This window comes from Pseudorca crassidens, chromosome 19 (genome assembly GCF_039906515.1).
Source record: "Pseudorca crassidens isolate mPseCra1 chromosome 19, mPseCra1.hap1, whole genome shotgun sequence".
In the NCBI taxonomy this organism is placed as follows: Eukaryota; Metazoa; Chordata; class Mammalia; order Artiodactyla; family Delphinidae; genus Pseudorca; species Pseudorca crassidens.
Window position 1 is genome coordinate 39,278,821 of NC_090314.1, and position 23,912 is coordinate 39,302,732.

At 40.3% G+C, this 23,912-nt stretch overlaps 1 protein-coding gene across 1 annotated transcript in view; it reads left to right on the forward strand.

Moving 5' to 3' along the window:
• The first annotated feature begins 690 nt into the window (after positions 1 to 690).
• Positions 691 to 23,912, forward strand: part of LOC137211791 (leucine-rich repeat-containing protein 37A3-like) — a 51,184-nt gene continuing 27,962 nt past the window's right edge. Inside the window, exons 1-6 of the mRNA XM_067714413.1 lie at positions 691 to 1,297; positions 3,803 to 4,821; positions 7,197 to 7,268; positions 14,202 to 14,273; positions 17,523 to 17,594; positions 18,225 to 18,305. Coding sequence (XP_067570514.1) covers positions 929 to 1,297; positions 3,803 to 4,821; positions 7,197 to 7,268; positions 14,202 to 14,273; positions 17,523 to 17,594; positions 18,225 to 18,305 — 1,685 coding nt within the window. The 5' untranslated portion in view covers positions 691 to 928. The remainder of the gene's footprint in view (positions 1,298 to 3,802; positions 4,822 to 7,196; positions 7,269 to 14,201; positions 14,274 to 17,522; positions 17,595 to 18,224; positions 18,306 to 23,912) is intronic.

Below are 23,912 nucleotides of genomic sequence, written 5' to 3' on the forward strand. Positions count from 1 at the left end.
CCAAACCCCTCCTACAGAAGTTCTGGAGTCATCACTGATTCAGTGGTAACCCCTAATAATAGAGTGGTGAATTAATAATGAGAATACTGAGAGTTTGGAGGAAATGGCAACATTTTATTTTATTTTATTGTTTTTTATTTTTTTAGCATCTTTATTGGAATATATTTGCTTTACAATGGTGTGTTAGTTTCTGTTTTATAACAAAGTAAATCAGTTATACATATACATATGTTCCCATATCTCTTCCCTCTTGCGTCTCCCTCCCTCGCACCCTCCCTATCCCACCCCTCTAGGTGGTCACAAACCACCGAGCTGCTGTGATAAAGTGAGAGATTGGCATGGACATATATATGCAACATTTTCAAATACTCGTAAGGTGTGTTCCCCTCCCGCCACCCAACTGGTGCTCATTTTGCTGGTCAGCTACTTTTCTTGTCAGCCGTGTGGCCAAAGGGAGGAAGAATGTCTCTCAGACTTCAGCTCTGAGGAGGAAGAGTTCAGATTTCCAGAACTGGACTGGCACTTTTGAATTTCCCAGAATGCCACGTAATGTGGTTTCCTCGGGAAGCTCTGCATCCTTTCTAATCCCCCTCGGACCCTGGGCTGCTGGAGGTTGGGGCCACTTGGGTCTGCAGCCCAAATCCCGCCTCATTGTTTGGGGCCAGGGAGAGTAGGGAGGGGTTGGGAAGAGGGCCCGGCAGGAGGTAATTGTCGCCTTTGCAAGGGGAAGGATGGCTTGCGCCCTGGGGACTCTGGGAAAAAGGCCCACTCTGGTGGCGCGGATTGGATCTCCGCACGAACCTAATAAAGGTGACGTAACTAAAGATGTCATAAATAACGGGTGGAACGTTAGGCGGGGGAGGGGCGCGCGGCTGCTAACGTGAGCGCTGGCGTCGGCACTGGCATAGCGGTTCAGCTCGGATGCAGGATGTGGCTCCGGCTCCTCACTGGCCTGGGTCACTGCGCCTGGGAGCCGCCGCACGTTATGTCCCGGCTGCGCCTTTGGTTGCCACGGCTCTTCCTCACGTGGCTACAACTGTGGCTTCAAGTCCAAGCAGTTCAGCCTCCGGAGTGGGCCCTGGGCCCCGTCCAGGTGACCCCCAACTCCCCGCGGCTGACAGAGGCTTGGTCTTCATACGCCTCAGACCCCCCTCCCAAATTGCCTCATGCCCTTACACCCCTGGCAGAAGCCGGGGGCTTTAATTACTTGACGTCCTCGTCTCCAGTCCTGATGTTGGCTCCGCCTCATCGGGATTTGACTAAGACTGAGGTTCCATACCCGGACACGGATTCCATTGCAGAGCTGCCTACAGGGCCAGATCGGTTTGCTGTTCCACATCAGGATTTGAATAACAAGCAAACCCAACATCAAAAGATCCCAGAGGCGGTTCCAGTGCCAGACTGGGGTCAGAATCAGCCCTTGGTTCTGCCTTCTCGACACAAAAGTAAGACTAAACACATAGGTCTAGAGGAGGCTGAAGGTCACCGATCACTTGAAATACCTGTTCCACCTCTAGGTAGTAAGAGCTCAAAACCAATGAAGTTTATTGTTTCTCCCCCAAACCTGAAGAAAGATCGAGTTCAGCACCAATGGCTTGCCAAAGTTGTTGTTGGAACTACAGGCCAATTTGAAAAAACCACTCAGGGTCTAGAACAACAGTTGCAGGCTGATTATTTAGATCCCAGTATGGATGCCTTTCATCTTGAGGAGAGCCTATCTAGGGCTTTTCTGGGTAGCCCAGATGAACCTCCAGAGCCCCCAGAGGAAGCTGAAATTTCTCCATCCCAGCAGGAGGCCCAAACTCGTCCTCCAGAGCTCACTGAGGAGGCTGAATCTTTACCCCAGCAAGAGGCCCCTGCTCAGCATCCACAGACCCCTGAGGAGGTTGAATGTCTTCCACCCCAGGCAGAGACACAGCCTCAGCAACCAGAGCCCACTGAAGAGGTAGAACCACCTCCACTTCAGCAGGAGGCTCCATCTCAACCTCCAGAGGCCCCTGAGGAACTAGAAACTCCACGTCCTCAGGAGGCCCTAGCCCAGGTTTTGGAGACACGTAAGGAGGTTGTAGTTCAAATAGTAGCACATCATGGGGTAAATGAAGCTCAGCAGTCAAACTTGTACAATGTCACTGTTAAACCTCTGGATCTAGCACTTACCGTAACTCCACAGGTCACCAAAGAGGTTGAGCCTTCTCCAGTCCAGCAGGAGACCCCATCTCAGCCTCCAGAGAGCCCCGAGGAGGTTGAACCTTCTCCAGTCCAGCAGGAGACCCCATCTCAGCCTCCAGAGAGCCCCGAGGAGGTTGAGCCTTCTCCAGTCCAGCAGGAGACCCCATCTCAGCCTCCAGAGAGCCCCGAGGAGGTTGAACCTTCTCCAGTCCAGCAGGAGACCCCATCTCAGCCTCCAGAGAGCCCCGAGGAGGTTGAGCCTTCTCCAGTCCAGCAGGAGACCCCATCTCAGCCTCCAGAGAGCCCCGAGGAGGTTGAACCTTCTCCAGTCCAGCAGGAGACCCCATCTCAGCCTCCAGAGAGCCCCGAGGAGGTTGAACCTTCTCCAGTCCAACAGGAGACCCCATCTCAGCCTCCAGAGAGCCCCGAGGAGGTTGAACCTTCTCCAGTCCAGCAGGAGACCCCATCTCAGCCTCCAGAGAGCCCCGAGGAGGTTGAACCTTCTCCAGTCCAGCAGGAGACCCCATCTCAGCCTCCAGAGAGCCCCGAGGAGGTTGAACCTTCTCCAGTCCAGCAGGAGACCCCATCTCAGCCTCCAGAGAGCCCCGAGGAGGTTGAACCTTCTCCAGTCCAGCAGGAGACCCCATCTCAGCCTCCAGAGAGCCCCGAGGAGGTTGAACCTTCTCCAGTCCAGCAGGAGACCCCATCTCAGCCTCCAGAGTATGCTGAGGAGGTTGAACCTTCTCCAACCCAGCAGGGGACCACAGGTCAGCCTCCAGAGCCTCCTGTGGAAGCTGAGCCTTCTCCAAGTGAAAAGGAACAACCGACTCAGCCTTCTGAGCCTACAGAGCCTCCAGCAACCCAGCAGGAGACCCCAGCTCAGCTTTCAGAGTCTTTTGGAGAAGCTGAAATTTCTGCAACCCAGGAGAAAGCCTCAGCTCAGTCTCCAGAGCCCCCTAATGAGGCAGAATCTTCTCCAACCCAGCAGGAGATCCCAGCTCTATCTCCAGCGGAGATAGAACCTTCTGCAACCCTGCAGGAGCAACCAGCTCAGCCTCCAGAGCCTTCTTCAGGGGAGGTGGAACCTTCGCCAACTCAACAGGAACAACCAGCTCAACCTCCAGAGCATCATGAAATGACAGTTTCACCTCCAAGTCACCCTCAGGCTCAGCATTCAAACTTATCCGGTGTCCCTGTCAAACCTGCACATGTGGAGCTTACCATAACAAAAGAACCCACTCCAGAGGTGGGCCCTTCTCCAAATCAGCGCAAGCCTTCAGCTCAGCCCTCAGGGCCCCTTACTAATGCAGAATTTTCTACAACCCAGCATGAGGCCCCCACGCTGCCTTCAGAGCCACCTGAGGAGGTTGAACCTTTGCCAGTTCAACAGGAGGCTCCAGCCCAATCTCCAGAAGCTGGTACACATAATACACCTTCAGTACAAGCGGAGACCCCAGCTCAGTATCCAGAGCATCCTGGAGAAGAGGTTATACCTGCCACAAGCCAGCAGGCGACTCCAGATCAGCGTCCACAGGCTCCTGAGGTTGTACCTTCTCCACCTCAGCAGGAAGCCACAGCTCAGCCTCCAGAGCCTCCTGGTGAGGTGGAATCCTCTCCAACTCAGTCTCCAGAGCTCTCTAATGTGACTGTAGTTTTCTCTCCAGAGCATCCTGTGCCGACAGTTTCTCCTCCAGGTCAGGATCAAGCTCAGCTTCTGCAGCGGCCCGATGTCACTGTTAAACCTGTGGGTCTTGCACTGATCGTAACTCCAGCGTTCACTAATGAGGTTGAAACTTCTCCACCCCAACAAGAAACCTCGGCTCAGTCTACAGTGTCCTCTGAGCAGTTGGAACCTTTGTTAGTCTGGCAGCAATTTTCAGATCAGCATCCAATCTACTCTGAAAATGTTGATTTTTTTCCAGTTCGCCAAGGACCCCCAATTCAACCACCGTACCCCGAGGTGACATTTCCAAATCCAGAGCAAGTTCAGGCTCGCCACCCAACCTTGATTGAGGTCACAATTCAACCATTGGACCTTGGACTGACCAGAAGGCCAGAACCCACTAAGGAGGACGAACCTTCTCCAGTCATGCAGGAGACCTTAACCCAACCTGCAGAAACACCTAAGGAGGTTTTTGTAGCTCAGCCTCCAGTATATCACAATCCAATAGTTCCAACACCGCATCAGGATCACACTGAGCCTCCAACATCACCCAGTATCACAGCTAAACCTTTGAACCTGGAGCTTACCACAACTCCAGAACCTACTACAGAGTCTGAACATTCTACAGCCTGGCAGCAGACTACAGCTCCCCCTCCAAAACACCCTGAGGTGACACTTGAACAACCAAACCTGTCTCAAGTCACAGTTTCACCTGTGGACCTGGGAGTTAACGTATCTCAGCAACCAAGGCCATCTGAGACAGTTCCTTTTCCTTCGAGTCAGTATTCAGTATCCACAGGTCTTCCTGGTGTAAGATATACCCCAGAAAAGAAGCAGCCAGAACAGAATGCCACCACAAACATCAGCATATGTGAGCTCTGTACCTGCAAAAATGAGACGCTGTCGTGTGTTGGTCTCAGCCCAAAGCAGACGCTCCACAGAGTGCCTGAGCCAGAGCCTAACGCCTACAACGGCACCTTCACCATCCTGTAAGAATCCCCTTTCCTCATTTGTTCTCTGCATCCTGCCTGACATGGCCGCCTTTCTTCAGGTCTTCCTGGGTCCTCCTTATCTCCCCAATCCACATTGACTGACTTTCTGTTTCCACCTTTTGTTTGTCAATGATTCCTTATCTTCATTCTCCTTCTTAACTGTTATTCCCTCTCCTCCAGTCTTTTCCTTTTAATTGCCCTTATTTTTTCCTTCTCCATTTTTTACCCCATTATTTAATTCCTTAACATCTACTCTTCTCCCATCTTTACTCCATCCTCTTTACAGCAACATGTCCCTCTCCCCATCTCTTTGGTGGTAATACAACAATGTGGTTAAGAGTAGAGATTCCAGAGCCAGACTACCTGGGTTTGAACCCAGGTCTGTCATTTATTAGCTTTATGACTCAATTTCCTCATCTGTAAAATGGGCATTATGGTAGTCATCGTCTCATAGGATGACTCCTATGGCTGCTAAATCTCCCAATGACTCCAATCTCATTGGGAGATTTAGATGAGTTAATATACGTAAAGCTCTTCTATCAGTGCCTAGCATATATTTTAGTGTTAGCTATTATTATTATCAATCCCTCAGTTATATCTAGAACTCATCTTTGTCCTCTGGCTTTCTATATGTAGCACCTATTTTGTGCCCAACCCAGGGCTAAGTACTGTGGGAGCCACAGAAGTACATGTCATTGTCTCCAGAACATGACAATGACAAGTGGGAAGAAAGGGGATATGCCTTAAAAGGGAGGTAATATATAATTAAGTATTAAGAGAAATACAGATACGTGCTGTAATTCACCAGAACCTGTAATCACAGGGGTGTGGAGGTCACAGAAGGCTGCATGGATAAGCTAAATCTTTAGCTGGGACTTCAAGATTGGCTGTGATTTGTCAGAAAAATAATAGGCAGTACAGTCTAGGCAAAGGTGTGACTGCAGGGATGATCAGAATGTATTAGATTAGTCTGGCTGTGAAGAATTGGGTTAGGCAACAATGAAAGATAGGATTATAAAATATCTTGACTATCGGCAATGGGGGTTTGAAAGTTATGCTGTGAGATATGGGGAGCTACTGCAAGTAGTCAAGCAAGAGAGACAAATGATTAAACCAAGAGGCTGATTTTAGATTTCATATGTAGAGCGATCTAGAGAGGAAAGCTTGGTTCAGGGAGACCAAATAGAATGGTTTATCAAAATCTAGGAGTAAAGTGAGAAGGGGCCGAATTAGAGTAGTTGTGATGGAAGTAGAAAGAAAATCCTTAGAGTACTACAGAGGAAAACCTGACAAGATGTAGTAATTGACTAGAGTTGGGGGATTGTAGTACAGGAAAGAGAAAAATCACATGTGTTGATGGGCAGAATGATGGTGGTATAACAGGTGGAAATACAGCAGTTGGGAAGCAGAGTCAGTTTGAGGGAGATGAGTTCAGTCTTAGGCATCTTTTATTGGTGAGCATAAAGCAACCAGAAGGCTCTGTTTGAGTGGAAATGTCCCTCAGGCAGATGGGCAGACAGGTATCCGTTTTGACTTCTTTCTGACTCCCGTGAAAAATGTGCATATAAACTGAATAGTTCCATTGTTGCTGAGGGAAGAGGGCAAAGCTAAAGCTAAAGATTCAGTCACCCACTGAGTTAGTGGTGCAAACCGAACCTCAGGCATTTAACAGCTTCTTTTACACACGTCTAATTCATGGATACATTCTCACTGTTTAAAAAAAGAAATGCCACAGAAGTATATAGGGTAAAATGTGAAAATTCCACCCCACCTTCCCTACCACCAATAAGGTAACTCCTGTTACTGTTTTGATGTGTGTCCTTCCTTCCGATCTCTTTCCTTTGCATTTTGTTCCCCTAATGAGGTAATAACTTTACTCCTTGCTCAGTGACTTGTGCTTTTCCCTACTCAATATGTTTAAGAGCTATTTTCGTATTAGTCCCTCTAATTTCTAATTGCCCGTATCCTTCTAACACCTGGAGAGATTCTGAGGGCACTGAGCCAAAGCTTTGGTGTTGCCATAGGATTTCTTAATATTTATTTGCTGATATTGATAAATGTTTGCCATTTTTCTCATTGATTTGTAGGAGTCATTTTAGACACATAAGTGATTTTGGAAAAAAAGTAATTGGCATTATGTATCCAAGAATTTGGACAGATAGGAAGTTCAGGTTCTGAGGAGATGCCTCATTGTTTGTTCCAGTGGCCTCACAGTATGTTTTTATTAATTGTGCACACTGGGAAGCTGTCGGAATTAGAAAGCTGGTCTTTTCTGCATTTGAATATTCCCTACATGGTAGCCATGATTCTTTTCCTTATTCTCTACATTCTTTTCCTACCTATTCAAGCATATGAACTGTGTTTCTTCACAGAAATTTCCAAGGAAACTCTATTTCTTACATTGATGAAAGTATATGGAAGGCATACCCCTGGGCTGAGAAGCTGTGAGTATACTCTCCCCAAATATGAATACAAAAACCTAACTGCATTATAAGATCCTTCTTGGTCCAGAATTTTGTGGTCAATACCTGTGAGCAAAGGTATTTCCCCTTCCATATCCCAAAGCAACCTAATGATTGAAATTCTGTGTTTATTTTAAAAATTAAATTTGGCAGGACCTCTTTAAAATCAGTAAGAGACAATTTAAACTTATTTTCCATTATACAAGTAAGACACGATTATATTCTCAATATATAACAGTGAAATAACAGGTATAGTGAAAACCCTCCTTTTGCCCTAATCCCACACCCGCTACTTTGAGTTTAGTATTAATCCTTCCAGACTCTTTTCCATATGTTTGAGTACATACATATTTACAGATAGCAAAAGAGGTTTGTGTGTTTTTCTTATCTGTTTTTACATAATTAATATCCTGAAACTTGATTCCTTCATTTCATGATATGTCTTAGATTTCTTTCCTTCCCAGTACATAGAGGGTTACCCCATTCCTTTGAACTCCTGCATAATATTCCATAGTATGAATGTGTTACAGTTTAATAATGCCCCTATTTAAGGAGGTTTAGATTATGTCCAGTTTTCTTGTTACTTGCATTGCTGCCATGAATATCCTTGTACATGCATTTTTGTGAGCCTGGTCGTTTATTTCTATAGAATAGTTATCTAGAAATGGGATTGTTGGGGTGAAGACTATTTAGATGTAAAATTTTAATTGCCCTCAAAAAATTTGTGCCAGAAAAAAAAACAAAAGTTGTGCCAGCTTACCCTCCAGTCACCATGCTGTGATGACATTCATTTCCCCACACCCTTTCACCACTGGAGATTCTCACTTTTTGTTTTTTTTTTTTGCTAATCTGACAGATGAATAAAAGGGGTACCATCTGAATTTGAATTTTCTTATCATTTGTGAAATTAAATATCTTTATATGTTTACTGAACATTTGTATTTTATCCCTGAATTGTCTGTCCTTTGCCCATTTTTCTGTTACTATTTTTTTATTGATTTGTAGAACAAGTCAGTTTAGACGCATAAGTTATTTTGGAAAAAAAAGCATTCAAAGTAATTTTCATGACAGTCTGTGGTCATATCCTTAGTTCAACTTGAATAGACGTCATAAATGACTTCTGAATTAATAATAAAAGACATAACAGTCAATCTAAAAACTGGTATTATGACCACCCTTAAAGATATGCCCCCTTAGTCTGATATCTTACTGGTAATGAAAAAAATGCTAGAACCAAGCACTTTTTTAAATTTACAGATTTCCTAAATACCATATGTAGTTTATATTTCCCGTGATAGTACCTAACTTGGAGATTTTATTTCCCAATCTTGTAAGAAAAATGAAAGTCATTTGGCACAAGAAATAGATAACTTAATTTCCTCTGGGAGTGGAGGGGGGTGGTAGACTGAGGGACAGAGGTAAGAGAAAAAGTTTGAATTGCGTGCTACATATTTTTGGAATTTTGAGATGTGAATATATATTACATATTTTTAAAAGATAAATTCAAATTAAAAATTAATTTTTAAAAAGGTGTGTTTGGGAGGCGGTGCACTATAACATGAGTCTGGTAAGGTTTGAAGATTTCTAATTCAGCTTGAGGTTTATACCTAATAAGCAGAGGTTCCTAACTTGAGGTCAGTGGTTCCCCAAAGCAGAATTTCTTAACCTCCTTCCTGCTCCCCCGTGTATAACTCTTTGGCAAGCTGCAGAAGCTTATGTTCTTGGGATAATGTTTTAAAATGTGTAATAAGTCAAAATATATACAAAAACAAAGGAAACCAACTATATTGAAATAGTTTTCAGAATATTTTTTAAATTAGTGAAATAGTAATAAATATGCTTCTCTTAACACTTTAAATAACAAGATATAGTGGTAGGTCTAATAAATATTATAACTCCAGGGTAGTGATGAGAATAAATGATATTTCGAGGTATCTGCAGCATATACGTGATATGAAATGACCTGTGATTTCTATTGGGGACCAAATTAACTATACTGCTGATCTACTGTGGTTCGTTGCCTACATTCATAATAGAAGGAGGTGCTGATTTTAGTTAGAGATTTGTGAAAACTGAGGTGTAATTTTATTTCCCATCCAAGGTTGGCTCTCTGGATTCAGTCCTCTCGATTCACAGACCTCTGCCCTAAAAGGATGATCCACAAGTTGAAATTGCATGCACACTTTTGCGTGTGTTCAAGAAAGTGCAGTTTTTTAGGGAAAAGCACCATTGCATTTATGAAATTCTCAAAGGATTCTTGCCTCAAAAGATTGAGTCACAAATGTAGGGGAGAAAAAAGACATTTCTTTTCCTGTAATTATCCTCATGAGTGATGATAAATGGATAATTTGTTTTAAATAAAAGTATCTGATAGTTGATAATTTGTCACTTTCTGAATTCACTCAATAAATATTTTTCGAGTATGTACTATATGCCACGAACTGTTTTACATGCTAGGGTTTCAGGCCCAAGAATGAAACAGCCCAAGTATCCCAGTTCTCAGGGGGTTTACAAATAAATAGAAATAAGTATATAAGTGTAATAAATAGATAGGTATAATTTCAAGCATTGCTAAGTACTTTGGAGAGAAAGAAAGCAGGGGAACGAGAGTAAATCAGTTCCAGAAAGGCCGATTGTTTGCATTATATATATAGTTAAATCAATCAAACAAACAAACCCTGAGCTCTCTCAATTTCCTAGAAGTTTCAGAGGTGGAGAGAAGGATAATTGTCAGTATTACAGAATCAAGAATGAATGTGAAGTTCAGAAGATTGCCTTAGACCTGAACCCTGGTCTTTCTTAAATGTTACTTCATGCCTAGTTTTGATATTTTCATGGTGTGAGAAAGTTTTAGATCTGGCTTTAACTCTGATTCCCCATAGTTTAAAAATTTTTTCTTCAGTCAAGATGAATATTTGAAGTTCTACAGATTAATGTATTTTGTTTCAGTTATTCAGTTATTGCTTATTTGAAGCCCCTTTTTGGGTAATTTTTTGGTGACTGACTCATTCTCAGTCTAAACTTTACTTCCAGGCTGAATTTACCATTGTTAGTTTTAAAATTTCTACTGTCCTGTCATGCAAACATCTTCACAGAAAGAAACCCAATTAATTTGAAATACATACTGTTTGGTTAGCCCCTGTCCAACCATGATATTCAAACTCTAACCAGTCTGATATGGGCATCAGCCAATCAGAGAAGACAGTGCCAGAGAGAGTTGAGGACCAGCCCCATCTCTTTGCTGTACTTACTGAATCCTTGTCAACGTTCAAAATTATAATTAGTATATATGAGCTCCACTTTTGTGTAGCCTTTCTTCATACACCATCATTTCCTGTGATGTTTGTATATCATTTATGGTATATACATACAGTTTTGTTACGCGATATGGGGAGGTAGAGTTTTTTCCTACCTTTGATGGTATGAAAAGGGTTACCATACATGTCGTTGGGCATATTGATTTGGTTTTTTTCTTTTTGAATCATTTCCATGGAAATATGAAACCACTATTTAGAGGTGAGAAAACAATCAATCTTAACACCATCTGTTGACCATTCCCCCTAACATATATTCTGACAATCACTGCGATTCCTCCTAAAATGGTGAATTTCAAATTGAGCTCAGGGTCTTTGAATCATGCTCAGGTCTCCAAGAGTTCTTTGTGGGAATTGAAGTCTTTTGTGTTTTTGTTTTAGTGATCTTTTAAAAATGTGTGTGACTATATTCTCTATAATATGAACCACCTTAATAACTGAGTTGCAGAGTTTCCAGGTCGTAATATTTTAATTCTCATAAGCTATGAGTAAAGAATTAATTTAAGAGCTGAAATTAAGCTATGAGATGGAATTAATATAAATATGTGACCAAGAGACACTGTGAGTGAAAAGCAGAACGTTTTAAATGCAGAATTCAGTGGAGATAGTTTCACAAGGCAACATAACCTGTGCTCAGATCCCCAAGGCTCCTGAAGGATGTACCACTGTTAATATCACCTGCAAGGAAGGGAATTCTTCCAGGCAAGAGAAACCTACTTTTGACATCTTATAGAGTTTCTTCCGTACTGGCTCTCTCTACCACTCCCTCACTCCACTCTTGGGATACAGGCTATGTGCCTTCCTGCTTATCAGATATAAGAAACTGGTGCAAACCCCCGCCCCTCCACCTCCCCACAGCATGTTCCTAGCCTTTATTGTGAGACCAGGGGAAGCAAAGTGCTTAACATTCCTCGGGCAGACCCAGGGGTCAGGCCTGACTGTGAATCCTTCCTGCTCCCTTCATTCTGCATTCTTGAGAAGTCATTGGCTGGATCTCTCAGTTTCCTAATTTATTCTTTAACTGTCATTTCTGCTGCTCATATACTGAGTTCTTTTTTAATTATTGCTAACACTTTTCATTCGTATATTCCTGAGTTGATTAATGGATGCACTATCTGCTTACACCTGTCTGAGGGTAATAATTGTGCTGTCCTAAGATCCTCTTGTGCTTTGTTAACTCTGATTCATTGGCTATAAGCTCTTATGTTTGTTTTTGTTTTCTGTCCTTAATGGAGTTGGCTTTGTCACATTGTTTGGTCATTCCTGAGTGTAATTCATCTTTGTAGTTGAGATTCTACTGCGTTTGTTTCCCAGCTTTAGGGGAGAAGTGAAATGAGCTGTTGGGGCTTATTACTCCCAATGGGTTCCCCTGAGAATAAGACAGAGGTGGAAGGTGCCTTCTGGTGGCTAGTCAGGGAGTGCATACCTTTCTTCCAGGGTTCTGGGACCTTGTCCCCTTTATAACACCAATTGCTCCTGCCTAGAGGAAGACACCTTTTGCTGCCTGGACCAAGGAGGGAAGATGTGGGGTTGATGTCTGCTGTAGGCTACTCCTACCACACTATTCCAACTGATCACCCTGTAGGTAGCTCCGGGACATTTCTGGTAGGGGGGCATTTGTGCAGCTGCTCCCACACATTGAACTAAGGTTGTGAATTTTATGTTATATCTTTTGTATCATTCTTAGCGATTTTGGTGGAAGTTGAAGGGGTGGAGACCTGACATGTTTCAACCTGCCAGCTTGAAATAGCACAACTTCTTAGGAAACAATTTTGTATCCCTAATACATCCTAGACAAACTCAGACAAATATGTATCAGGATACAAATACAAGAATGTTCAAAGCAGTACTGTTTTTAATAAATAAAAACTAGAAAAATCTCAGTCTACACCAACAGTTGAATGAATACAGTGTGGTATAATCATACTTAGAAGTCATACACTTCATCAGAAACATAATGCAAGCCACGTAAGTAATCTTAAGTTTTCTGATAGCCACTTAAAAATAAAAGTAAAATGAAACAGATGAAATATATGTTAATTTCTTTTACTTAACCCTTATATCCAAAATATTATCATTTTAACATGTACTCATTTTATACATTATTAATAATATATTCTACGTTGTTTTCATACTAAGTACTTAAAAATATCCAAAGTAATATCATATCTACATGTCTCAATATAAAAGTTAATGAGAGAGAGAGTCATGGACATATACACACTAACAAACGTAGTAAGGTAGATAGCTAGTGGGAAGCAGCCGCATGGCACAGGGATATTGGCTCGGTGCTTTGTGACAGCCTGGAGGGGTGGGATAGGGAGGGTGGGAGGGAGGGAGACGCAAGAGGGAAGACATATGAGAACATATGTATATGTATAACTGATTCACTTTGTTATAAAGCAGAAACTAACACACCATTGTAAAGCAATTATACCCCAATAAAGATGTTAAAAAAAAAAAAAGTTAATGAGAGAATCTACATTTCTTTCCCATACTAACTCTTTGAAATCACAATTTGGTTTCTAAATTTTACTACAAATACTTGATCGGTATTTATATTTCATAAAATTTACAGTCGAAAAAGTAATATCACATATGCAAATTGTTGCTAAAATAAACATTTTCCAATAATTACATTGAGTATCAGTTTTTTTTAATTTTAGAATAATTAAAGTTAATTAAATTAAAAATTCAACTCCTTAGTCACATTAGCCACTTTCAAATACTCAGAAGCCTCATGGAGTTGGACATGCAACACTACATACTACAGGCAAACATAAAATAATTTTACAAAATAATGTTGAATGAAAGAAGCAATGTGGCAAATAATACATATAATATGATTCCACTTATATAAAGTTCAAGAACAAGCAAGACTAAACTGTGTTGTTTATGGCTGATAGAGAAAAGGCAAAACTACATTTAAAAAGCAAGGAAATTATTATTAAAGTCAGGATAGTGGTTCCCTCTAGGAAGTCACAGAGAGGGCTGTGATTGGAAAAGGGCACACGGGGGGCTTCTGGGATGCTGGCAGGATTCTTTCTTGATATGAATGGTGTTACGTGGCGATCTCTTTTGTAATTATTAAACAGCTGAACAGTTGTTCAACTGAATTATTGAAGTTATGTATATTTTATGCACATATTAGTTTTCAAAAAAATTTTAATGGGGGAAAAATTCAGATGGCTTCATTTGCCCTGATACAGTTCTGTGTGGGACTTCCCATTAAGGTTTGGGGAAAGAGAGGAGGGAAGGGCAGCTCTGCAACGTTGGTGCCACCCAGAGCTGGGTTCTAACAGAGACTTCGTGATCTAGAGAGTAGACATTAACTATATGATTCAGTGGGAAGAGTGGGTGGTGTGTGTGTGTGCGCGCATGCACACATGCGTGGTGGAGAGAGATGGACACAAAGGAGGACGTGAAAAGAAGGTATAAATGGAAACAGAGCAGAAATCACCATCCCTAAATTAAATAAGAATTAGGTTGTTTAGGAGACACCATTACCCAGCTTTCCTCCACATATTGGAGTTAGTCCTATGTAGTATATAGTTGTAGTTATTTTGCATTTTGATCCAGAAATAACCATTTCATTTTTCAGAAATCTCAGTGAAAATGATTTGATTGAATTGCATAAGGACTCATTTGAAGGCTTGCTATCCCTCCGATATTTGTAAGTTAATCTTATTTATTTATGAGTTCTTATCTATAAAGTAATTAAGGGGTTCAAGTTAGATAATCTCTTCAATTTCTTCTAGCAATAAACTTCTATAGCTCTGTAAGTCTGTGTAGGGCCCCAGCCCATCACTAGCCCTAAATATCTCCTATTCATTTTTAAGTTTTTAATTATATAGGCAAGGTATAGATAGAAAAATACCCTTTAGTTGTAGAGGAAAAGAGGTAATGAGGTCTGAGCAATTATAGACTCCCATATGAACCTTGTTATATAAGTGTTCATATACTCTCCATCTGTATTTATATTTTGTTTATGACCTATGGATCAAATGTGGCCCACAGTCCGTTTTTATACAGCCCATAAGTTAAAAGTGATTTTTAAGGGCTGTAAATGAGAAAAAAAAGAAATGAAGAAAAATAAGTGACACACATTGTATGTGGCCTGCAAAGCCTAAAATATTTACTTATCTGGCCTTTACAGCAAAGGTTTAAAAAAGTTGGTTTAGTGAAATGAGAGGAATTAAAGTTAACCTCAAATTGTCACCTATAGGACAAGAAAATATAGACCCCTTACATTAATATGAATGCCATTAACTCATAACTTTGATAATTTAATCTAAATTGAATTAACATTTAAATATTAAATATTTATGCAGATGAATTATGTAAACAGTATTGTCAAGGGACTTCCCTGGTGGTCCAGTGGTTAAGACTTTGCCTTCCAATGCAGGGAGTGCGGGTTCGATCCCTGATCAGGGAGCTAAGATCCCACATGCCTCATGGCCACAAAACCAAAACATAAAAAAAAAGAAGCAATATTGTAACAAATTCAATAAAGACCTTAAAAATGGTCCACATCAAAAAAAAAAAAATCTTTAAAAAAAATCAGTATTGTTAAGAACACATTAAGTTACCAAAAGAACAAGCTGTTGTTGAGGATTTCAGTGCAGGAATTGTGATGCCAATATTAAGAATGTTTAAGATGATGGTTAAATGGTATATTTAGAAATGTTTACACTAAATAAGCATATCAATAATGCCCCTAACAAAAATCTCTCCAGCCTTTTTTTTTCTTGTTTTTTGTTTGTTTGTTTTGGTTTTGGGGCCACACCACAGGACTTGTGGGATCTTAGTTCCCAGACCAGGGATTGAACCCAGGTCCCCAGCAGTGGAAGCGCCGACTCCTAACCCCTGGACAGCCAGGGAATTCCCTCTCCAGCTTCTTTATCAAAGAGGAAATGCTTGCCTAGTATTTCTTTTTATTTAGGGCTAAGGAGATAACAGTGTTTTTCGCTATAAAAGCTCAGTTTTTGTCCTTTGTCCATGGCCTCCAAAGCTGTGTATGTCATTAATCCTTATTAAGCCAATTAATGATCCTCTTTAGCAAATAGGTTCTTCTTGCAAATATAAAAGGCTCAAGGGAAGTGGGTATAAAGAGACTCACATGACCCTAAAAATAGTTCTTTTAATTATCAAAACTTCGAAGCCTTAAGGGACAATCAGCTTTATATTAATCTCTTCTCTGCCATCTGGGCTCCAAACCTTACAAACACAGTTTGGAGAAAAACAAATAAGGTAAGTGCTCAATGGACTAGGCCCTTCATTACTTCTACTATGAAATACTTTATAATCTGATTATTTCACGTTAGCATAAGTATTCTCATTCTTAAAAAAAAAAAAGCCAATCAATAAAAAAGCGAGAAAAGCATATGCTAATAAGCACTATGCCTAGTGTTGTAAACACGACGACGACGGGTAAGACAGGTTTCCTTTTAGCAACTCATGATCTCACAGGGAAAATAAACATATAAGGTCAAACCATACTGATAAAGTGCTGTGGAGGCACCATGAAGTAATAAAATCACATTGCTTTTAAAACAGTCATTTCCTCCTTCTATCCACTCCCCAGCTATATTTTGATTTTATAAATATTTGAGTTTGCTTTATGTCCACGCGTTGGCTTTAAACATGATAGACGATGCACATAAGCAGTATCTAGTCCATACTTTGAAGGAGTTTATGCTCAGAGGAAATGGGTTGCAAAAATAGCTATGTTTAAAGAAAGAAATGAATATGGGCAATGAGAGCTATAAATTGGTATTGGAGCACAAAAGAGGGAAAGAAGACTTCAAATTGCATCAGGGAAGATGTTACTAGAGCAATGCTGTTTAAATGGGACCTCGAAGGGCCATTGGGTATCAATGACAGACATCTTGGGAAGAATAAGCTTGCAAAAGGAAAGTGGGAGAAAGGCAGAACACAGGAAAAATACTCTGAGTACCTGTAGAGTACAAGTGGGAAGAGTAGGAGATGAGAGCCAGATCATCTAGGGCTTTGGAGGCCAAGCCAAGGATAACATGCCCAGCTACCATGTTACCACAGCAGGGCTTTAGGACAAGCTTGAGCCTGCAAGAGAACCAACCACTGGGAGGGCTTGTGAAAACACAAGCTCCACCCCCATAGTTACTGATTCAAGAGGTCCCCAGTAGGGCTGAATATTTGTATCTTCAATAAATTCACAAGTGATGCTGGTATTTGAGAACAACTTCCGGAGAGTTAATCTGGGGATCGCGTGGAGGATGGCTTAGAAACGGATAGCAAAGAGATGGAAACACCAGTCAGAAGACAGTTATACCCATCCAGGTGAAATGAGAGACTAAGCTGGAATCAATGGAAATAACATAGTCAGCTATAGTCAAGACTAGGTATTTTCGAATAAAAGTCAATATGATAGAAAGTGTAATACTGAATTAAAGTTACATATTAATTGAGAGGAGTAACTTCCTTTCAAGTTGTGTGAAAGGGTATCTTTTATTTCTTCTGGTAATGAATTGGGCTAGAAAAACAGAACTATACTGGGAAGTGTGTAAATATAAGAATATTCCTTTGAATATTAGAAATTATAATGATATATAGAGATAAAAACTTTGACCTCATAATCTAGAATTTGCTAAGACCACAAAAGGTGGAATCTAATCAATGCTTCTGCTCTCAGGAAAGATTACCTCCAAAATCTATCAAGATCTATAGTTGTATATTTAATTTATGAAGATCCTCAAGGTGAGACTCTTAAGAGAGGTGAAGGCAGGGTTAGGGGCTCTGGAAGGTTCAAATAATAATTCCTAAGGTTTGGAGTTTAGACCAAAGCTTCTTATTTATTATTATCATTCTAACCTCTACTAGTTATTCCTACTAATTAGATATCTAACAGCTAATTGAGGCAATATTCTCCTTTTACTTTTCCTAGAGATTTATCCTGCAATAAAATACAGTCTATCGAAAGACGTACATTTGAACCACTACCTTTTTTGCAGTTTATGTAAGTTACAACTATAACTTCATTATATTTGGAATTTTTATAAAGCTTAATTTTTATAAAATTAATTTGTTACTCATTTTGAAATATGATTAAAATTACTACTAAAATTTTGTAGCAAATCCTTTTTGTCTCTAGCAAAGGTTAGTGTGAGAGTTATTACACAGATCAGAGTGCATCATTGTAGAGCAGTGGTTCTCAACCAGGGTGATTTTGCACACAGGTGACATTTGGTAGTGTCTGGAGATATTTTTGCTTGTCAGAACTGTATATGCTCCTGGCATCTAGTGGACAGAGGCCACAGATGCTACTAAACATCCAACAGTGTACAGGAGAGCCTCCCACAGCAAAGAATTATCCAGCCCAAAATATCAATAGTGCTGCCTTTCTAGAGAAATAAAGATCACTTAACACAAGTATTTAATGAGCATTTACTATTTTGTATCTAATGCACCACATATATAATCATGAAAGTATAAATCATAATATCTTCCACAGTGAGATTTCATTAGTGTATGGAGGGAGTAGAGATGTTATGTTTCATCATATGTAAATTAGAATTATTGCCAAACGATAACTGTTCTGAAAGAATATATATTTGTCTTCTTCTTTTGCATGTGTCTTTTTTTGTAGAAATCTTGGTTGCAATTTACTCACAGAACTGAGCTTTGGAACGTTTCAGGCCTGGCATGGAATGCGCTTTTTACACACGTTGTAAGTGAAATAGAAGATGAATACATGTAAAAAACTGTGTGTAAAAACACCATGAAGTTACTGGTTAGCTGGGTGTAAACCCAGTTTGAATTCTGGAAAGTATGTCTTGAGAGCCATTTATTTTCTTTTCAAATGAGGAAACTAAGGTACAAAGAGGCCAAGAGACTTGTTTAACTCGTATATATGAAACGCTGTGCTTTCCATAGCACTGATCTTTGGCACGAGCAATAAAAGTCACCAAGCAAAAACACTCAGATTAGCGTTGTCATGGAAACCCACTGATGCCTCTCCACTATGTGAGTGGTCCATGAAGTTCCGCTTTTGAATTTGACTTTGATTCCTGCTCATGTGCAAAGTTCCTAACTGCTTAAAATGTATGCAACCCAGAGCTGCAACGAACTAAGTTTAGCACCCAGTTCTTCAGGGAGCAAAAGGTGTGGGTGCTTCCCCAACCATTATTAGCTCTTTTAAATGGTAAAGCAGAAAGAATTCCTGAACACACACCACAGGGCTCTCCCCAGCCACCCAGAACATTATTTTTCAAAAAGCATATATCTCTGAAGTGAATTATCTGTTGCCAATAGGAACCTTTGTGGTATGGAAAAAGACGTTGTGTTCAGCTGTAGTGTGAAAAATATAAGGAAAATACATTGTTGTAGCCTAATTCAATATACTTTCTTTGCTGACTACTCTTCAATAAGAAGTGTGGGTTTTACACCCTTTCAGCTCAAAAATGCTGTGATTTCTCATGACACAGGAAATGATAGTGGGTACTTTCAGTGGCCCGGAGGCGATTTTAGACTCAAGGTAAAGAGCTCTTCTACACCTGGCTTTGGAAAAGACTCTCTTCCCTGTCTTGTGGTTCAGAAATCCAGTTTCACACAGTTCACACATTTGGGTTAATGAAGGTGTTGAGGCTGTGTCTGGAGCTGCATTAGCAATTCCTGCAGATGCCTATCTTTAGCGGCCTCCTTCCTTTCCCTTGTTAGTTTGCTGATGCCTGCCTTGGGGAGAGAGCATCAGGGTCAGGTTTTCTTTTGCCAGCACAACGGAGAGCAGGCTCATGACACCCCTTTACCAGGAGGTTTTAGTAGCGTCAATACAATGTCTTAAACTCACCACCTTTCCTAAACATCCTATAACACCAAGAGTTCCTTATAAGAATCTGAGTTTCACTATAGTTATGTAGGCAACCCAGGAAAATACATTGTGGAAATCAATCAATCAATCAATCACTGTTTAAAAATTAATGAATTCATTCAAAAACATTCACTGAGTGCCATGCCCACTGTGTGTCAGCACTGTACTAACTGCTGGGGATACAAAGATGCATAGGGCAGGGACTTTGTCCCCAAGAAGCTTTCATACTGGAAGGAGAAAGATGGATGTTGATGGGAAAACATATATGAGAGCCATATATGGCTCTTGTGGTCTTCTAGCATCTATGCAGCAGGGTAACAAGGTGAGGGAGGGGAGTGATGAAGTAGAAAATGGGTGGTAAGTTAGAAAAAATTTGTAATGGAAGAGGCACCAACTTGTTCCTTTTGAATTTGTGTTCCTCTTAAATGACAGAAAAAGGTAGTGAAAGAATCAGAACTATCTGGTGTTGGAAATAAATGAGTACTGTACTCCTAAAACTCGTTCACAGTTACTCTCAAGAGATTGTCACAGTATAGTAAGTCTTTGTTTTGGGCTAAGTCTTTCTAATAGAAAAAGCTAATTTGCTTCAGGAAACATTTGCCATGGTGAGATATAAACTTTATTGCATCTCTTTCCAAAGGCAAGCCACCAAGGGAAGATGCCACCCTCGAGTTAAGTCATTTTACTACCTATAATGACATATTACTGGGGTGTTTATAAGTTGCCTGCATTAAATAAGTTTGGAAAAGGGCCCCAGCTGAGGTGGATTTATCATGAATTCAATGAAGCTTAGGTTTCAGGGCTCCTCACTTGCATAGCTCCCTTGCAAGGTCTTCAGAGGGGTCCTAGCGATTTTTGTATTCATAACTTTGCATGTTTTTATTAGATATGATTTCCCAAAGTAGATGAGGTTCAGGCCCCACAAAACCTTGATTCATCACTGGGTTTCAGGTAAGTATAAGACAGTGGGTTTCTTGAATGAAGCCTCGATGTTATTGACAAGCATAAGGTGAAGTAGTTAGCAGGGTGGTAGTCTATTTTAAATCCGAAATCTACCTCAAAGATGAGCCAAGAGCTTATTCATTAATAAAGTACCACTCTTTGAATGGTGGTAGTAATCATATCTCTTTCAGATAAAATCAGGAATGAAATATATTATGGAAAACCAGCAATGGTTGATAATCCTAAATGTTAAGTATACTCTTTTTTTCTGACTTTAAAGTGTTTCTCCTTCATTGACCTATGCAGGTGCAGACTGATGGCTTATTTTTTTTTTTTTTTTTTTTGCGGTACGCGGGCCTCTCCCGTTGCGGAGCACAGGCTCCTGACGCGCAGGCTCAGCGGCCATGGCTCACGGGCCCAGCCGCTCCGCGGCATGTGGGATCCTCCCGGACCGGGGCGCGAACCCGCGTCCCCTGCATCGGCAGGCGGACTCCCAACCACTGCGCCACCAGGGAAGCCCTGATGGCTTATTTTTAAAAATTCTTTTAGTCACTTCATTGGTTCTAACAATGCAAGCTCCATGATTTTAGGAACTGAAGAACTCTACAATGTAAAAAGTCTATGTAACATAACCAGTCAGAGCACATTCACATGCTGGCTTGTCTGTGGTACATCAATATTGTACCAAGAACAGAAGCACTACGAGAGAATAAGAGGAAAATCAAAGCCTTATTATCCCTATTGAATTATTTACCCCATTGTTGAGAATATCAGTGAGGGAGGTGAGGCCACACTATGAAGGCAAATTGAGCTGCGGTCACAGAGCCGCCCTAATGCTCCCCCATTCAGCTAGCATTGGTTTCCTTTAGATAGCTATGTACACACAAAAGCTTACACACTTCAGGGTGCTGTCATCGCTTTTTGCTATGTACTAGAATCCTGACTGCTTCGCAGATTTACAAAGGCATAAACGCTAAAAACAAAAATAACTTGGGTCTGCCCTTTGGGGTGATTCATGGTGTCTGTTTTATTTGTAATACTTCAAAATTTTGAGATTGTCACACCTAGCAACTACTATACTTTTCTTCTCCCAACTACATCTTATTCTTCCCACCTGTAGTATTTTCTCCCATTCTATATGTTTTCTCACTTTCTTGATAGTGTCCTTGGAAGCACAAACTTTTTAATTTTTATAAAATCCAATTCATCTATTTTTCCTTTGGTTGTTTGTGCTTCTGGTGTCATATCTAAGAAACTGCTGTCTGATGCAAGGTCATAAAGATTTACTCCTGTGTTTTCTTCTAGGAGTTTTACAGCCTTAGCTCTTACATTTGGATATTTGATCCATTTGGAGTTAATTTTCATGTACTGTGTGAAGTGTAGGAGTCCAGCTTCATTATTTTGTGTGTGGATGTACAGCTGTCCCAGCATCATTTGAAAAGACTGTTCTTTCCACATTGAATTGTTTTGGCACCCTTGCTGAAAATCAATAGACCGTAAATAGGAGGGTTTATTTCTATACTGTCACTTCTGTTCCATTGATTTATATGTCTGTTCTTATTCCAGTACCACACTGTGATTGCAGTAGCTTTGAACTGAGTTTTGAAACCAGGATGTGTGAGTCCTCCTACTGTGTACTTTACCAACATTGTTTTGGTTTATTCTGTTTCCTTAAATTGCTATATGAATTTTAGAATTAGCTTGGCAATTGCTGGAAAGAAGTCAGCTGGGATTTTGATAGGAATTGCAATGGAACCATAGGTTGATTTGGGAAATTAGTGAAATTAGTGAAATTTTAAAAAGATTATCTTCCAGTCCATGAATCCAGCATGTCTTTATATTTATTTAGATCTTCTTCAATTTCTTTCAACAGTTTTGTACTTTTCAGTGTGAATCTTGCACTCAGGTAAATTTTTCCATAAGTGTTATATTTGTTTTGATGCTGTTACACGTGGAGTTGTTTTCTTAATTTCATTTTTGGATTACTCACTGCTGGTGTGTAGAAATAATATTGATCTTATATCCTACAACCTTGCTGAACTCATTTATTAATGCTAACAGTTATTTTCCTAGATTCCCAGGAATATGTCTTGTGGTCTTCCAGTTTCCCAGGAATACGTTGGAACATTTCAAAGTCTCTGTGGACATCTCATTCCTCAGCTTTTCTTTTTAAGCTTTTCGGTTGGGCTGTTTTTTGCCCCCAACTCTTATCCATTGCCTCATGCAACCGCCATGTTAAAACATTTGCTTGAAAATGTTTTCCAGAAATGCCACCTGAGGAGAGGCTTTTCTCACTAGACAGCTTTCAGTCAGGTCAAAGGCAAGCCTTTCAAGTGAGGTCTCCCAGGGGACCACCAGACATGTAAAACAATGACAGTTCTTTGGGAATGAGGCTTTGAAGGACCTCCCAGTCCATGCTGCTCCTTCTGGTACCAGGGATGTGGGCTGTTTCTCAAGGCTACCACTGGCATGGAGAGCAAAGTTCAAGGACAAGTTAAAGCAACACAGATCTCATTTTTCTTACAGAAATTAATTTGTTTTCCTTGAATAAATTGCTCCCCAATTGGCTGCCAGCATGTTGGTTAAATTTCCAGAGTTCAGAAGTTGATTCTGACCATTTTTGCCAGTTTTGTTGTTGTTGTTATTTTTGCTTCTATGGAGGGATGAATTTTCAGATGTCCTTCCTCCAACATTTTTACTGAGTTTCCTGCAATTTAAAAAAAAATCTATAAAGTCTCAATGTCCATATGCTAATTAAATATTTATCGTGAGAGATGATTAAGGAAAAAATAAATAAAAAGAGAAATAAATAAATAAATAAAAAGAGAACATACAATTCTCATAGAGGCTTTCCCAGATGGGTAGATGAAGTTTGAAAAGGTATTTCTATATTTAGTGCTCTGCAAATTAAGGTTAAAGTAACAGATGTTTTAACAACCCCCCCCCCTTTTCTTTTCATTCAGGTTAAACACAGCCTTTAGAGTCAGAACTAAGTTCAAATTCTAGCTCGGCTTCTTACTAGCTTGATGACTTACGACAAGTTATGTAACTTCTCTGTGCCTCAGTTTCCTCATTTGTACAATGGTGTAATATATATATCACATAAGGTTACTGTGAGGATTAAATGTTAAATGCTGATCACAGATGCCTGGCAACCCAAAAGATACTAGTTTTGATAATTATCTTTATAATATTCTGCAAAAATACGCTAATAATTCTTGAGTAGAGTTAACCTAAAGTCAGATATTCTTTTCTTTCTTCCTGTTTCTTTTGGTTTTTTTTCCCCCCTTATTTGTTTTAAAGAACTAAGGAAAAAAAAAAAGAAAGAAAGAAAAAAACTAAGAAGAAAATCTATTCCAGGATTTTGGAATAAAATTTTGTTCCCCAAAATTAATTTGTTTATTTTATTGATATATAAACAAAATGTTATTTATTTATTCAGCAAACATTTATTAAATACCTAGTAAATATTAGGCACTATGTCAGTCACAAGAATAATAATGACAATAAAGTGTGGCCTCTGCT